The sequence below is a fragment of the Chlorocebus sabaeus genome, chromosome X, assembly GCF_047675955.1.
Source record: "Chlorocebus sabaeus isolate Y175 chromosome X, mChlSab1.0.hap1, whole genome shotgun sequence".
Taxonomy (NCBI): Eukaryota; Metazoa; Chordata; class Mammalia; order Primates; family Cercopithecidae; genus Chlorocebus; species Chlorocebus sabaeus.
In genome coordinates, this window is record NC_132933.1 from 75176824 (window position 1) to 75195400 (window position 18577).

General features: G+C 38.9%; 1 protein-coding gene across 2 annotated transcripts in view; it reads right to left on the reverse strand.

Annotated features, from left to right (window-relative positions):
• ATP7A (ATPase copper transporting alpha) overlaps positions 1 to 18577 on the reverse strand; it is a 144086-nt gene that overhangs the window by 20250 nt on the left and 105259 nt on the right. For both annotated transcript variants that reach the window (XM_007992136.3, XM_007992137.3), the window contains exons 9-15: positions 18179 to 18404; positions 16760 to 16993; positions 15132 to 15223; positions 13998 to 14125; positions 9839 to 9993; positions 9171 to 9305; positions 782 to 976 (exon numbers count right to left, since the gene is read on the reverse strand). In XM_007992136.3, coding sequence (XP_007990327.2) covers positions 782 to 976; positions 9171 to 9305; positions 9839 to 9993; positions 13998 to 14125; positions 15132 to 15223; positions 16760 to 16993; positions 18179 to 18404 — 1165 coding nt within the window. The remainder of the gene's footprint in view (positions 1 to 781; positions 977 to 9170; positions 9306 to 9838; positions 9994 to 13997; positions 14126 to 15131; positions 15224 to 16759; positions 16994 to 18178; positions 18405 to 18577) is intronic.

Below are 18577 nucleotides of genomic sequence, written 5' to 3' on the forward strand. Positions count from 1 at the left end.
AGGCTGGTCTCAAACTCCTGACCTCGTGATCCGCCTGCCTCAGCCTCCCAAAGTGCTGGGATTACAGGTGTGAGCCACTGCACCAGGCTAGTCTTGCAACTTTTAATTTTGAAATTATATCAAAATTTAAAATGTCTATACAAATTACTAGCCTGTATTCTCTGGCTAGGTGAGTTTCCAGATTTGTTCTAAGATATGTTCTATGTTTACTACATACCTATGTATATAGCTTACATTCTCATAATAAGAACATACTAGTAGAAACATGGTTTTAGTTGAAGTCATGTAGCCTTGTGATGATTATGGAAAGCGTAATATGAGATCAGAGATAGGATTATATTCCTAAAATGATAGCTGCAAACTGTCGGCTGGTGGCAGCAAAGGCAAAGAAATGGCACTGTAATTGAAGGTCCCAGTGAAGAAAACAAGTCACACACAAATAAGAAGGCTGCTAGAGTTTGGCAAATTTTCCTGGGCAAATACTTATTCTGTCTTTCTGCCATAAAGACTAGTCTAGTCTGAGCTAGGATAGGAGTCCAGGTTTTCCACATTAGGGTCTGCTCTAATAGAATAGGCCTGGAGTAGTTTTAGGGATCTTAGGCAACTAAGGCCAATCTGGAGCAGAACCAAAATAACACCTTTCCTGCCTCAAATCTCTGGATAGTCCTAGAAGCAACTCAGCTCATGGACCACAGAGACATAATTTAGGAGTATGTGTTTCTCAACAGGGGTGATACTGATAGTTTGGTGGGACAAGTTTTAGTTCTGGGGACTGTCTTACCTTATGAGCCATCTCCAATGGCTCTCCACCTTTTATTAGTATGCCATTTTGAGCACCTACTCCTGTACCCACCATCACAGCAGTTGGAGTGGCCAGTCCCAGTGAACAGGGACATGCAATACACAGAACTGTGATAGAGGCTTGGAAAGCAAATCGTATTATCGTTTCTGTTCGGGAGATACTTCTATTGTAGCCCTTTAGAAGAAAGGCATAAATTTTCGTTATTAATTTAGAGCTGTACAAAACAAAAGAAACAAAACTTAACACTATTTAAATAAAACCACAATTTAAAAAGTGACATATCCTACCTAGCTACCTACATATATTTTTTAGTTACAGGTAAGAAAACACTTTCTTTTATGAACATAAGAAATTAGGACATACTGAGATTCTAGAATTACAAACTATGGACTGAATATAAGGGCTCCATATTGAGAATGAATGTTTTTATTAGAGATCTTCAGAAATAGCTGCAAACGTGAAACATAATTTTCAAAAAATTTGATACTGAATAAACAGAAGTCTCAATCTCTGTATAGTAAAACCATAAATCTGCCTTTCACACTATTCTTGAAAGACAATGAAAAAAGAATCACATGGCATGCAAAGGGACCTTAGTCATATTTCAACAAAATCCTTTTGGACATAACAATGTAAACCAACTATATCTACTAATTAAACTCTTAGTGACATTCAGTGTTCGCTCATGTGGGAACAATATAATTGGTAGTTTTAGAAGAAATCTAAGACATCCTGAACTCATGAGAAAAATTCCTGAAGGAAACACATTCCAAGCTACTTGCTGGCCTGTGCACTGGCTCATATCTGTAATCCCAGTGCTTTTGGAGGCTAAGGCAGGAGGATCATTTGAGGCCAGGAGTTTGAGACCACCCTGGGCAACATGGTAAGACCTCATCGCTACAAAAAAAATTTTTTTTTAGTCAGGCATGGTCGGGCACGGTGGCTCACACCTGTAATCCCAGCACTTTGGGAGGCCAAGGCGGGTGGATCACCTGAGGTCAGGAGTTCAAGACCTGCCTGGCCAACATGGTGAAACCTCATCTCTATTAAAAATGCAAAAATTAGCTGGGCATGGTGACACATGCCTGTAATTCCAGCTACTTGGAAGGCTGAGGCACAAGAATTGCTTGAACCTGGAAGGCAGAGGTTGCAGTGAGCCAAGATCATGCCACTGCACTCCAGCCTGCGTGACAAGAGCAAAACTCGATCTCAAAAAAAACCCAAAAAAACACAAAACATTAGCCAGGGATGGTGGTGCATGTCTGTAGTCGCAGCTACTCGGGAGGCTAAGGTAAGAGAATCGCTTAAGCTCAGAAGTTTGAGGCTGCAGTGAGCCATGATTGCACCACTGCATTACTGCTGGGGCAATGGAGTGAGACTCTGTCTTGAAAAACAAAAAAAACAAAAAAAAAGCTTTTCAACAATCCTTTTGTTCAGTGTGTACTAAACAGACATGAATAATTTAAAGAAACTTTTTAATATTACAGTAATGGGCTGGACATGGTGGCTCATGTCTGTAATCCCATATAATAATACCATATATTGAATAGGGTGTCCTTTCCCCATTGTTTGTTTTTGTCAACTTTGTTGAAGATCAGTTGGTTGTAGGTGTGTGGCTTTATTTCTGGGTTCTCTATTTTGTTCAATTGATTTACATGTCTATTTTTGTATCAGTACCATGCTGCTTTGATTACTATAGCCTTTTAGTAAAATTTGAAGTCAGGTAATGTGATGCCTCTAGTTTTATTCTTTTTGCTTAGGATTGCTTCGGCTATTTAGGTTCTTTTTCCATATTAATTTTAGGATTGCTTTTTTAATTCTGTGACAGAGGACATTAGTTTTATAGGAATTGTGTTGAATCTATAGATTGCTTTGTACAGTATGGTAGTTTTAATAATATTAATGCTTCCAATCCATGGGCATGGAATGTTTTTCCATTTGTTTGTGCCCTCTTCAGTTTCTTTCATCAGTTTTTTATGTTTCTCTTTGTAGAGATCTTTCACCTCCTTGGTTAAATGTATTCCTAGGTATGTTTTGTGTGTGACTATTGTAAATGGGATTGAGTTCTTGATTTGGTTCTCAAGTTGGACACTGTTGGTATATAGAAATGTTAATAATTTTTGTATGTTGATTTTATATCCTGAAACTTTACTGAAGTAGTTTATCTGGTCTGGGAGCCTTTTGGAGAAATCTTTATGGTTTTCTAGGTATAGAATCATGTCATCAGGAATAGAGATAATTTTTTTTTTTTCCGAGACGGAGTTTTGTTCTTGTTGCCCAGGCTGCAGTGCAACGGCGCAATCTAGGCTCAGTGAAACCTCCAGCTCCTGGGTTCAAGTGATTCTCCTGCCTCAGCCTCCCAAGTAGCTGGGATTACAGGCATGCGCCACCATGCCCAGCTAATTTTTGTATTTTTAGTAGAGACAGGGTTTCACCATGTTGGCCAGGCTGGTCTTGAACTCTCGACCTCAGGTGATCCACCTGCCTCGGCCTCCCAAAGTGCTGGGATTACAGGCATGAGCCACCACACCCGGCAGAAATGCATTAACTTCATTGTTTACCCAAAATTTATTCAGGAGTTTGTTGTTTAGTCTCCCTGTACTCGTGCAGCTTTTAGAGTTCCTCTCGGTATTGATTTCTAATTTTATTCCACTGTAGTGTAGGAGGATGCCTGATCTGATCTAGTTGTTTTTTAATTTATTGAGACTTGCTTTATGACCAAGCCTATGGTCAATGTTAGGGAATGTTCCGTGTTCATATAAGAAGAATGTATATTCTGTGATTATTGAGTGGAGTATTCTGTAGATATCTATTAGGTCCACTTGGTTGAGAATCCAATTTAAGTGCAGAATTTCTTTGCTACTTTTTGTCCTTGATGATCTCTCTAGTGCTGTCAGTGGGGTACTGAAGTCCTCCACTATTATTGTATGGCAGTCTACCTCTTTTTGTAGGTCTAGCAGTATTTGTTTTATAAATCTAGATGCTCCAATGTTGGGTGCATATGTATTTAAGATAGTTAAATCTTCTTGTTGAATTGAGACCTTTATCATTTTGTAGTGCCCTTCTTTGCCTTTTTAAAAACTATTGTTGGTTTAAACTCTGTTTTATCTAACACAAGAATAGCAATCCCTGCTCTTTGTTTTCCATTTGCATGACAGATCTTTCTCCATCCCTTCACCTTGAGCCTATGAGTTATTACCTGTGAGATGGGTCTCTTGATACAGCAAAAGGATGGATCTTGTTTTTTTATTCCAATTTGCCACTCTATCTCTTTTAAGTGGAGTATTTAGGCCATTTACATTCAAGTTTAATATTGATATATGAGGTTTTGTTCCTCATGGTGGTGTTTGCTAGTTTCTTTGTAGTCTCAATTGTGTAATTGCTTTATAGGGTCTGTGAGCTTTGTATTTATACATGTTTTTGTGGTGGCAAGTGTCATTCTTTTGTTTCCATGTTCAGAACTCCTCTGAACCTTTCTTATAGCTCTGGTCTGGTGGTGACGAATTTCCTTACTGTTTGCTTGTCTGGGAGAAGACTTTGTTTCTACTCCATGTATGAAGCTTAATTTGGCAGTATATGAAATTCCTGGTTGCCAATTTTTTTTTCCTTTAGGGAAACTAAAAATAGGCTCTCAATCACTTCCAGCTTTGTAACATTTCCACTGAGAAGTCTGTGGTTAGCCTGATGGGTTTTCTCTGTAGGTAATTTGGCCCTTTTCTGTAGCTGCCTTTAAGACTTTTTTCTTTTGCATTGACTTTGAATATTCTAATGCCTGTGTGCCTTGGGGATGGTCATCTTCTATAATGTTTTGCAGGAGTTCTCTGGATTTGAAATTCCTTTAGTGAATTTTTCAGTTCCAGCAGTTCCAATTTTTTTTTTTTTTTTTTTTTCTTAATATGGCTACCTCATCTTGCATATCCTGAATTGTTTTTCTGGTTTCTTTATACTGGATTTCAACTTTCATTTGGATCTCATTGAGGTTTCCTTGCAATCCATATTTTAAATTACTTATCTGTCATTCTAGACATTTCAGTCTGCTTAGGAGCCATTGCTAGAGAGCTATTACAATCCTTTGGTGTTGTGAAAACACTTTTTGTACTGCTGGAGTTCTTGCACTAATTCTTTCTCATCCAAGGGAACTTTTGCTTCCTATTTTTGAATTTGCTATCATTTCCATGGGACTTTTTCTTTCCTTCTTTTCTTTCCTTTGGGTGCTTTACTGTGGTGCATGTTGTGTATGATTATTTAGCTTTGTTTTTGGTACTTTTAGGGGACCAAGGTGCTGTACAGATTCCTTGGTTGTGGATAGCTTCCATGCTGTAGGTTTCTCAGATGCTGCTTTTTGTAGTGAGGTATTAGCCATTAGAGCTGACAATCTCCTGTAGGGTTTAGGGTGCAGAGGTCCCTGTGGACTTATCTTAAGGGCTAGAATTAAGCCTTTCTGTTAGCAGATTTTAAATTTTATGATGCAGTTCAGGATACAGACCAGTAGATGGCACTCAAGAGTAAGAGACAGCAGGTAGGTTGGTGTCAGGTGGAAGTACCTGCCCTGATGCAGGCATGGTGGGAAGAGATTACATTAGGGTGCACTCCCATTCCTGATCCTGTGCTGGCAAGAACATGATCAGCTTCTCTTTTGTGCCCTTGTTGTAGGGCTCCTGACCTTCATTTCATAAGGACTTTGTCCTTTGGTTCCCATGAGTATGCCCCTCTGATAGCTACCACTAAAATGGGTTTGGGTTAGTCTTTTCCCCCAGACCAAAGCAGGCAACTCAGTGATTTGTCTGTCCCTCCTTGCTGGGACAGTGCCACTCTGTCGGGAGAAGAAGTTGAGCCTTGCCCTTGGATAAAGCCCAAGCAGCATGTGACTCACTTGTAGTAGGGCTGGAGCCACCATGTAAAGCATGAAATATGCTTTGTCCAAGTGTGCGTTAGCTGGCTCCTGGTGGGAAATACCACTGCTGCATCTGTAGCACTGTAGGTGTGGGGGAAGGGTTTGGCAGGAGATGATCTTCTCTCCATGTCTAACCCTAACCCTAACTACCATCCTGTCCAAAGCAATCTATAGATTGAACACAATTCCTATAAAACTACTACTGTCTTCTGTCACAGAATTTAAAAAGCAATCCTAAATTTCATACGGAAAAAGAACCTAAATAGCCGAAGCAATCCTAAGCAAAAAGAATAAAACTAGAGGCATCACATTACCCAACTTCAAATTATACTAAAAGATTATAGTAATCAAAACAGCATGGTATTGATACGAAAATAGCCACGTAAATCAATTGAATAAAATAGAGAGCCCAGAAATAAAGCCACACAGCTACAACCAACTGATCTTCAACAAAGTTGACAAAAACAAACAATGGGGAAAGGACACCCTATTCAATATATGGTGCTGGGAAAACTACCTAGCCATGTGCAGAAGAATGAAACTGTACTCATATCTCTCACCATATATAAAAATTAACTAAGGATAGATTGAAGACTTAAATGTAAAAACTCAAACTATAAAAACCCCAAGAAAACCTAGGAAAAACTCTTCTGGACATTATCCTAGGGAAAGAATTTATGACTAAGACCTGAAAAGCAATTGCAACAAAAACAAAAATTAATAAAGGAGATTTAATTAAACTAAAGAGCTTCTACACAACAAAAGAAACAATCAACAGAATAAGCACAGAACGTACAGACGTACAGAATGGGAGAAAATATTTCCTAAGTATGCATCCAACAAAGGACTAATATCTAGGCTCTATATGAAACTTAAACAAATCAAATCAATAAGGATAAAACAACCCTATTTAAAAGTGGGCAAAGGGCATAAATAGACACTTCTCAAAAGAAGACATACAAGTTATCAAAAAACACATGAAAAACTACTCAACATCACTAATCATCAGGAAAATGCAAATTAAAACCACAATGAAATACCCCTTCACACCAGTCAGAATGGCTATAATTAAAAAGTCAAAAAATAACAAGACGTTGGCAATGATGCAGAGAAAAGGGAATACTTATATACTGTTGGTGGGAATGTAAATCAGTTCAACCTCTATGGAAAACAGTCTGGAGATTTCTCCAAGAACTTAAAATAGAACTACCATTCAACCCAGCAATCCCACTACTGGATATCTACTCAAAGGATTTTCCTTTATTTATTTTAAATTGTTTTATCAAAAAGACAACTGCACGTGTGTGTTTATCACAGCACTCTTCACAATAGCAAAGACTTGGAGTCACCCTGGTGCCCATCATTGATGGACTGGATAAAGGAAATGTGGTACATATACACTATGGAATACTATGCAGCCATAAAAAAAGAATGAAATCATGTCCTTTGCGTAGCATGGGTGAAGCTGGAGGTCATTATCCTAAGTGACTTAATGTAGGAACAGAAAATCAAATACTACATGTTCTCACTTATAAGCGGGAGCTAAACAATGGTTACACATGGACATAAAGATGGGAATCAATGAGCAGTGGGGCCTCCAAAAGGTGAGAAGAAGGGAGGGGGGCAAGGGATGAAAAACTACTTATTGAGTACTATGTTCACTATTTGGGATATGGGGTCACCATAAGCCTAAACTCCAGCATCACCCAATATACTCATGTAATAAACAATACACCCATGGGCCAGGCACGGTGGATCACGCCTGTTATCCCAGCACTCTGGGAGGCCGAGGCAAGTGGATCACCTGAGGTCAGGAATTTGAGATCACCCTGACCAACATGGCGAAACCCCATCTCTACTAGAAATACAAAAATTAGCCGGGCATGGTGGCATAAGCCTGTAATCCCAGCTACTCGGGAGGCTGAGGCATGAGAATCATTTGAACCTGGGAGGTGGAAGTTGCAGTGAGCTGAGATTGTGCCACTGCACTCCAGCCTGGGTGACAGAGCAAGACTCTGCCTCAATAACAAACAAACAAACAAACAAACAAACCTGCACATGTACCTCCTGAATAAAAAATAAAATAAATAAACACAACAAACTAAGGCTTTATTTACTGTGAGTAGGAGTCTCGCTCTGTTGCCCAGGCTGTAGTACAGTAGTGAAATCATGGCTCACTGCAGCTCTTATCAGTAATAGTTTTACAGTGTTAGGTTCTTATTAAGTTCTCAAATACTTCAATATTTATCCAAGAGTTACAGATGGATATGGAAACACAGCTGGAAGGGGCTTTCATAGATTTCTAGGCTTATGCTTCCATAAACTTCATAGATGTACACATGTTGTTGTAGAAAAAGAACAGATGCTTGTCACACGGCCAGGAAAGATTAGGTTTGCAGACACTTTGAAGGGTGAGGGGGAAGGGAATTTGTTGGCCAAAACGGAAAAAGGAAAAACAACTCAGCAAAATGAGATTGAGTCCTGTTAACAGGCTCTCCACCTCACCGACTGAACCCCAGGTACCACCCAGGAACAGGACAGGCCAGACTCCTCCCCTATACAAACGGGGTGAACTTCCCGGGGCCCCACCCCAACCTCCCAGTGCATAGGTGGACATTATTTAGAAAGAATCAGTGGGGCGTTGGGGGGTAGGGCAGGCTTCATCTGGGACCAGCAGTCTGGTGTTTCAACCTTCAGGATGTTTTAGGCTTAAAGGTTTTCAACCTTCAGGGGTTTCACTGGGGGACCCTTGGCTGTCACCTGCATCTGTCAATATGTTAGATGCTTTCACCTATACTAATTCCAATCCTGTATCTTAGGTATTATTTTCCCTATTTTACAGATAAGAGAACTGAGGATAGTAAAAGTTACATGACTTAAAGTTTATATATCTAATTTGAGGCACAGTCCAGTTCTACACTTTACCACTTTACAACACCATAGACAGCATCAGAGAACTAGATGAGCAGACACTAATAATATCCTATATTTGTAAAGTATTTAATAAATTATAAATTATTTCTAATATATTATCTTATTTAACCTACACAACAATCTTAAGTTACACAAAATGGGTATTACTAAAACTTCACTTTATAGTTGAGGAAACTGAAGCTCAGAGAGCAATTAAGTAGTCTAAGATCACATTGACAGTAAATGACGGAGCTGAAATCCTGAGGTTTTCCTCAATATATCTATAGTCCTTTGTGAAAGCAAAACCATGTCAGAAATGAGACTAAGCATAACATGTAAAAGTTTGGTATTTGTTTTTGAAAAATCACAAGTCATAATAAAAATTTTTCTCCAAAAGGAAATTTTTTATATTTATGAAAATGCAAATATTATTCTTATCACCCTCCCACTCCAAACCTTTAAAGGTCCTGGTAATTATTAAAGTTATTTCCACTGAATTACTAATGCAAAAGACTCACAAATTGTTCTGCATATAGTAAAGAGTTATTACAAGTTACTTACAGGAAAGTAGGTTTCCACAATTTCAAAATTCAGAAATCCAACTACGATCCATACCAAGAGGGTGGCAATGGAAACAAAAACAATAAAAGGAACAAAATAGCCACTGAGTTTGTCTGCAAACTGCTGGATAGGAGCCTAGAATTAAAAATAACAACAATAATAAGAAGCATATCAAAGTCTTTTCTGATACTGAATGCAGAGTATATTTAGTAGTTAGCACAAATAGAAATATTTTAACAAACTTCATGTTAATGGCCAGGTGTGGTGGCTCACACCTGTAATCCCAACACTTTGAGAGACTAAGGCAGGATGATAGCTTGAGTCCAGGAGTTTGAGACCATCCTGGGCAACTTAGGGAGACCTGTTTGTATAAAAATTTTTTTTAAATTAGCGGGGTGTGCGGGCATGTGCTCACACACAGTCCCAGCTACTCGGGAGGCTGAGGCAGAAGGATTGCTTGAACTTAGGAGGTCAAGTGCAGTGAGCCATGATGGTGCCACTGCACTCCAGCCTGGGCAACAGAGTGAGACCCTGTCTCAAAGCAAAAACACACAAACTCCATATTAATGCAACTAAAATTTTTATCGGAAAACGTAAAAACTAGGTGAAGATTTATACTGAGAAGGCTTTAAAGAAAATAGTTTGTTTCTCCTAGGGAGTTAAGTTACCTTTGATGTTTGTGCCTCTTCCACAAGTTTGACAATTTGAGAAAGGGTTGTGTCTGCTCCAACATGAGTTGCACGGATAAGCAGTGACCCATTCTGGTTAATGGAACCAGCAATCACTGTGCTGCCAGGTTTCTTAGCCACAGGCATTGCCTCCCCTGTATGGAGAGTAGAGATACATTTAAGGAGCATAAATGATCACTATCATGAAACATATCATTATTTGTTACTTGCCAAAAATATCTAGATATAAAATAGAATTTGAACAAATGCCTAGGTAAAAGTTGCTTTCCCCTTTCCCTTGTATCAATTCTAGGCCAAAGCCAGGAATATAAACCTTGAACGGGAAAAACCTGTATGGTAGCTCTTGTTGGCAGATACTTTTAGAGTTTCACCCTAGTCCTAGAACATCGGTTCTTAACCTGTTCTCAAGGAACATTTAGAAATGTGGGAGGGAGTTTTTGTTTGTAATAATGACTGCACGGGATGGGGAAGGGGGTGCTACTACTTCGATTTAGTGTGCCAGTGCCAGGGTCAGGCTCACTGAATTGTACTACAGTGTGTAAGAGAGTCCCCCAGAACTAAGAATTGCCCCATCCAAACTGGCAATAGCACCCCTATTGAGAAGCACACAGTCTCGTTGGGCACAGTGGCTCATGCCTGTAATCCTAGCACTTTGGGAGGCTGAGGCAGACAGATGGCTTGAGCTCAGCAGTTCAAGACCAACCTGGGCAACATGGCAAAACCCCATCTGTACAAAAAAATACAAAAGTTAGCCAGGCATGGTGGCATGCACCTGTAGTCCCAGGTACACGGGAGGCTGAGGTGGGAGGATTGTTTGAGCCCAGGAGGCAGAGGATACCATGAGTCGAGATTGTGCCACTGCACTCCAGCTTGGGTGACAGGGTAAGACCCTGTCTCAAAAAAGAAATAAAATAAAATAAAGGAAGAAACACACAGTCCTACATTACTTCCACATGGTTCATAAACTGAGTTTCTTCTAGGACTATCAGAGAGTTGAGATGGGAAAGGTATCATTTTGGTTCTGCTTCAGATTTTACCTAAGATTTCTAAAACTATGCCAGGCTTATTCCCTTAGAGTAGACCCTGATGTGGAAAACCTGGACTCGTATCATAGCTCAGATTAGACCAGTCTTTATAGCAGAAAGACAGAATAGGTATTTGCCCAGGAAAATCTGCCAAAGTCCATCAAGTCTACAGGAAACAGACAACTTCCTTTGGTTATGCATTCTAGTAGCTAATAATCTCCAGTGATAAAAGCCTTCAATAGTTGATATGGTTTGGCTCTGTGTCCCCACCCAAGTTTCACCTCTAATTGTAATCCCCACATGTTGAGGGAGGGACCTATAATCCCCACATGTCAAGGGAGGCAGGTGACTGAGTTATGGGGGCGCATTTTCCCCATGCTGTTCTTGTGATGAGTGAGTTTTCACAAGATCTGATGGTTTTGTAAGTGTCTGGCATTTCCCCTGCTGGCACTTCTCTCTGTTGCCTTATGAAGAAGGTCGTTGCCCCTTTCACCTTCTGCCAAGATTTTAAGTCTCCTGAGGCCTTCCCAGTCATGCAGAACTGTGAATCAGTTAAACCTCCTTCCTTCATAAATTACCCAGTGTTGGATATTTCTTTAGAGCAGTGTGAAAACCGACTAATGTAGTAAATGGAGTAAGTTGTTACCACAGGGAGTAGGGCACTGCTATAAAGATACTTGAAAATGTGGAAGCGACTTTGGAACTGGGTAATGGGCAGAGGCTGGAACAGTTTGGAGGGCTCAGAAAAAGACAGGAAAATGTGGGAAAGTTTGGAACTTCATAGAAACTTGGTGAATGGTTTTGGCTTTTTTTTTGTTTTTTGTTTCTGTAACAGAGTTTCGCACTTCTTGCCCAGGCTGGAGTGCAATGGCGCAATCTCGGCTCACTGCCACCCCTGCTTCTTGAGTTCAAGTGATTCTTCTGCCTCATCCTCCCAAGTAGCTGGGAGTACAGGCATGCTCCACCAAACTCAGCTAATTTTATATTTTTAGTAGAGAAGGGGTTTCACCATGTTAGTCAGGCTGGTCTCAAACTCCTGACCTTAAGTGATCCACCAGCCTCGGCCTCCCAAAAGTGCTGGGATTACAGACACGAGCCACTGCACCCAGCCAAACTTGTTGAATGGTTTTGATCAAAATGCTGATAGTCATGTGGACAATGAAGTTCAGGCTGAGGTGGTCTCAGATGGAGATGAGGAACTTATTGGGAACTGGAGTAAAGGTCCCTCATGCTATGCTTTAGAAAAGAGATGGGTGGCATTTTGCCCCCACCCTAGAGATCTGTGGAATAGTGAACTTGAGAGAGATGATTTATGATACCTGGCACAAGAAATTTTTTAAGCAGCAAAGCATTCAAGACGTGACCTGCATTATTCTGAAAGCATTCAGTTTTATGTGTTCACAAAGAGATGGTTTGAAACTGGAACTTACATTTAAAAGGGAAGCAGAGCATAAAGGCTTCGAAAATTCGCAGCCTGACAATGCAATAGAAAAGAAAAACCCATTTTCTGGGGAGAAATTCAAGCTGGCTGCAGAAATTTGCACAAGTAAGGAGGAGCCAAATGTTAATCACCAAGACAATGGGAAAAACATCTCCAGGACATGTCAGAGATCTTGGCAGCAGCCCCTCCCATCACAGGCCCTGAGGCCTAGGAGAAAAAATGATTTTGGGGGCTGGGAACCAGGGCCTCTGATGCTCTGTGCAGCCTCAGTGACATGGTATCCTGCATCCTAGCAGCTTCAGCTCTAGTCAGGGCTAAAAGGGGTCAAGGTACAACTCAGGCCATTGCTTCAGAGGGTGCAAGCCCCAAGCCTTGGCAACTTCCACGTGGTGTTGGGCCTGCAGGTGCACAGAAGTAAAGAACTGAAGTTTGGGAATCTCTGCCTAGATTTCAGAGGATGTATGGAAATGCCTGGATGTCCAGGCAGAAGTCTGCTGCAGGGGAGGAGCCATCATGGAAAACCTCTGCTAGGGCAGTACAGAAGGGAAATGTGAGTATGGAGCCCCTACACAGAGTCCCCAATGGGGCACTGCCTAGTGGAGCTGTGAGAAGAGGGCCACTATCCTCCAGACCACAGAATGGTAGAGATTCACCAACAGCTTGTACTGTGCACCTGGAAAAGCCACAGACACTCAACACCAGCCTGTGAAAGCAGCCATTTTGGGGGGGCTGTACCCTGCAAAGCCATAGGGGTGGATCCGACCAATACCTTGGGAGCCTACTTCTTGCATCAGCATGACCTGGATGTGAGACATGAAGTCAAAGGAGATCATTTTGGAGCTTTAAGATTTAATGACTGCCCCAATGGATTTTAGACTTGCATGGGGCCTGTAGCCCCTTTGTTTTGGCCAATTTCTCCCATTTGGAACGAGAGCATTTATCCAATGCCTGTACCCACAATGTATCTTGGAAGGAAATAGTTTTTGATTTTAGTCTCATAGGTGGAAGGGACTTGACTTGTCTCAGATGAAAGTTTAGATTGTGGACTTTTGAGTTAATGCTGAAATAAGACTTTGGGGGACTGTTGGGAAGGCATGATTGGTTTTGAAATGTGAAAAGACATGACATTTGGAAGGGGTCAAGGGTGGGATGATATGGTTTGGCTCTGTGTCCCCACCCAAATCTCATCTCAAATTGTAATCCCCACATGTCGAGGAGGGGAGGTGATTGAATCATGGGGGCGGTTTCCCCTATGTTGTTCTCATGATAGTGAGTTCTCATGAAACCTTATGGTTTTATAAGCATCTGGCATTTCCCCTGCTAGCACTTCTCTCTCTTGCTGCCTTGTGAAGAAGGTCCTTGCTTCCCCTTTTCTTCCACCATGATTACAAGTTTCCTGAGGCCTCCCCAGACATATGGAACTGTGAGTCAATTAAACTTCTTTGTTTTATAAATTACCCAGGTTCAGGTATTTCTTCATAGCAATGTGAAAATGGACTAATAGCATAACTAAAGCCACAAAGTAAATCTGAGGAAACTGATTTAATACAGTCTTAAAAGAACTTATTTTCTTTGTTCATAATTTATGTATTCATAGCTTCTACAAAAAATGCTTCATCTTTCATGTCTATTCTTCTTAACATTTTGGTCATGATCCTTTGAAAGAACATACCTGTGATGAGGGACTCATCTACCATAGAATGTCCTTCAATAACACGACCATCCACTGGAAATTTGCCTCCTGGAACTACTTTAATGATATCTCCACGTTGTACAAGTTCCACATCCACTTGTTCTTCACTGGATATAAGTTAACATAAAAAGCACCATTATAATATGCTTCCTACCCTGACCTCTCCATGCAAGCTCTTTAGTTCACGTCAAGCTTGTGGCTCCATAATTACTACCAATGGAAGCTAGAACCAACATTTAAGCTAGGAACTAGTATGTCAGTCTTGCTTACTGTTAATGAACAGCACAGTAGCTAGCACAAAGTAGGCACTCTAAATATTTTTTTGAACAGTCATTAAGTTAAAAAATGAAAGTTTTAAAAAATAATGTAATAGGTTTCATTTAACTAAAACTTTATTTATTATGTAACTTTGCCTAAACAATTTTATGAGTATAAAAATGAGAAATACAAAAGATTGAAATCTAATCAAGTCTTTAGCTTTATCTTCCAATTTACAAGTAACACAGGAGTTATAGAACAAGTTAAATGAAACCAAAAGGAAGCAAAGAGATAAATTCAGATTGTGGGATATTCTACAGAACAACTGATGGCTATTTCTTCAACAAGTCAATTGTTTTGGGGGGAGGAGGGAAGGAAGGAGAATGAAAAGAAAGAAGGGAGGTACTGTTTTAGATTAAAAGAACATAAGTCATATGATAGTCAAATGCGATGATGCATGGATCTTGTTTGAATTCTATTTCAGGCAAAGAGACTTAAAACATTTTGGAGACAACAGGAGAAACATGAATATGAACTGGGTCTTAGGTGACATTAAGGAATTAATGTTCATTTTGTTAGGTACAATATGGTAGTATAGTTATATCAGAATATATCCTTTTTAGAGATAATACAGAATATTTAGCAGTAAAACAATATGACTGACATTTGGTTTAATACTACTGCAACAAGAAAGAAAGATAAAATGGATAGATGAAGCATGGTAAAATGTGGATAATTTTTATATCTGGGAGACAGATTATGTGAATTCATGATAGTCCTTTTTCTACTTCTGTGTATATCTGAAATTTTTAAGAAGTTAAGAAAAAGAGAAGAGGGAAGAGGGAAGATAAATACCTGAGGATGATATTATCAGAATCAAGAGTTACAATAGTTGCTTCTGTAGCTTGTAGTGAAATTAGCTTTGCAAGAGCCTCTGATGTTTTGCCCTATAAATTAAAACAAACACATTGAAAATGCTAAGGAAGAAAAAGTTCAGGTCTTAACTAAAATAAAAATACAATCTTTAGCATTTACCCAAAAGACAGCTTTAGGAATATTAATTTGTCCAAAAATTAATATGAAAATGTTTCACTTCAAAATGTTTGAATGTTTTACTTCAAAATGTTTCACTAGAAAATGTTGCACTTCAAAAAGATAAAGTACACAAAATGTTTTATTTTTTATTTATTTATTTTTTTGAGACAGAGTCTCACTCTGTTACCCAGGATGCAGTACAGTCACGTGATCTCGGCTCACTGTAACCTCTGCCTCCTGGGTTCAAGCAATTCTCCTGTCTCAGCCTCCCGAGTAGCTGGGATTACACGCCTGGCTAATTTTTGTATTTTTAGTAGAGATGGGGTTCACCATGTTGGCCAGGCTGGTCTCAAACTCCTGACCTTGTGATCCGCCCACCTCGGCTTCCCAAAGTGCTGGGATTACAGGCATGAGCCACCATGCCCAGCCTAAAAGTACACAAAATATTTTTAAAAGTATTATTAGGGATAATTTATGAAGAAATTATATAAATTAATAAGAAAAACATGAGGAACCCAATAAACACACAAGCAAAGGACATATACAGGCAAATTATTCAAAAGGAAATATAAACATCCGATGATGAAAAAATGTTTATCCCCACCATTAATGGAAGAAACACAAACTAAAGTAACCCTGTAATACCATTTAATGTCTATTAACTTAGCAAGAATTTGGGGGGGATGCAATGCTGGTGAAGTTGTAGTAAAAATACTTCACTGACATACCCCTGCTGGCAAAAACTGTTACAACTTGTAGCATGAACCAGAGAAATATTTATGCCCTTTAACCCAGTAATCACATCCTCTGTAATGTCTTCCAAGATATTAGCTCAATGGAAATGACTATTAGACATGAATATGTTCAATGCAGGATTATCTAAAAATAAAAAAATAGAAACAATCTAATGGTGAAAAATACCTGAATGGTTTAGTAAATTAAAGCAAACTGACATGACAGACTTAGTCAGAAATATTAGATAATTATCTAGACTGCAAAAATGGGGGAAAACTTTACAGTGTTAAGGGTACAAAGTAGCATGAATACTACATTTGCAACTTTGTTAAATAGAAAGGTATGTAGAATGGAATTAGAAAATGATTTACATTATAGCAAGGGAATATGGATGAATTTTTTCTATCATTATTTTAAACCATGTGGTCATGTCAATTTTCAATTAATAATGTGATGTAAGTAAACAAGTGATAAGTATTTCTCATTTGTCTCTCTTAAAATAAATAGACATACTGTACAATCTACAGTATTAATTCCATATTTGGTAAGTCTTCTAAATGGATATTTAACTTAAAATATTGCCAAAATGAAAATACGTCTTTCAGTAAATGGTTAACTACATAAAAACATGTATTTCCAATGACTGGCCTAAAAAATACTACGGTCATTTATCCACCCAACATTTTAACAAATGTCACCCTTTCTTACCTTACCTTTGCTATATGTTCCAGCCATCGGCCTAGTGCAATAAATACAAACAGCATAGGGGGTGTGTCAAAGAAAGTAATAGGGTTCACTTTGGCTCTTTCATACATTGCAACTAGAAGAATAACCAAAGAGTAGGCAAATGCAATGGTGGTTGCCAGCACAATCAGTACGTCCATATTTGCTGTCTTATGCTTCAGTGCTTTATAAGCCTGAATGTAGAAGTACCAGCCTCCGAAAAACTGCAATATAGGAATGATAATCAATGAATTTTTAAAAATTCATATATATCTCAATAACTTAAAGTATCAATAGTCACTTTCTTTGGCTTTTAGCTAACCCATAAACACTAAAAGGAGATTAAGCCAAAACAATCATGTTTGTATTTCAATAGATGTACATGCAGAGGGAGGTATTCAAATTGCTGCATAAGCCTGTGGGGGCTATCATCTATGATCCAATGGATATTCCATAATACAAGGAAAATCAGATGTTTCTTCCTTTTTTTTTTTTTTTTTTAAAGAGACGGTCTTGCTATGTTGCCCAGGCTGGTCTCAAACTCCTGGCCTCAAGCAACCCTCCTGCCTCGGCCTCCCAAGTAGCTGGGATTACAGGCATGAGCCATCACACCAAGCAGATTTTTCTTTCTGAAGCCAGCAAAAACAGGAACTAGGAAAGGAATTACTTTTTTTTGTATAAAACTCACCCATCTTTCCAAAGCTCAAACTAAGTGGTGTATCACAAGCTATGAAATCTGTTGGCTGTTTTTGTTGGTAAATTTAACTGGAAAGCTTATTTCATTAAAACAGAGAAACTAAGATTTTTTTAAAATAATTATTGCCTTTTATAAGGATCAGATAAAGGAAAATATTTATTTGATAGAAGTATTCTATTCCTCAGTAAAAGTTTATCTCGAAAAAAGAGTTTAAAACATACAGAAAGTAATGAACTGAAGTGCCAAGAAGAAATAACAAAAATAAAGTCATTGAGCTGGGTGCAGTGGCTAGCGCCTGTAAGTCCCAGTTACTCAGAAGGCTGAGGCAGAAGGACTGCTTGAGCCCAGGAGTTCAAGACTGCAGTCAGCTGTGCTTGTACCACTGCATTCCAGCCTGGGTGACAGAGCAAAACTCCATCTCTAAAAAAAAAAAAAAAATAGATAAATAAAAATTTAAAAATAAAATAACATTATATACAGTACTAGATATAAACACCAAATCCAAAAAACTTGACCTCTTTCTTAGGGGTTAAATGGCGTCTATTATCTACTTAAATAACTACTCAGTTGAAGATTATTTTTGTAAAGCATATGGCATAAAATGATCAGACTTCTGGCCAACATCAGTTTTGTAGTTGAAATTAAAACCTTGCCTGCCAAATTTTGCTTATTTTTCATTATTAACAAATATATTTGCTAACAATTCACTTGCCTGTACAGGTACACACAATAAAAAGGACAGCAAATTCATAATGGACAATCCTGGAAGAATCTGGCGCTCCAGGAACATAGAAGAATGAAGGTTGATCATTTCTTCTTTACTCATGTTTTGACTATGGTGAAGAGTTGCAAAGTGGTGGTCCATAACCATCATATATATCATCAGTCCCATTACAGGAATACAAAAAAACAGACTCACAACAAAAGACCGCCTCCATCTTATATGGAAAAAATAAAAAAAGAAAAATAATGGTCATAAATAGCTAACAGGTAAAGATTCTATGTACTATAGAGAGATACACATTGTGACCGTTTCATCCAGTATAAGGATGATATTATAAAAACTGACATGCAAAAAGGATGTTAAACTTGTAATAAGGAGTCAAAATCT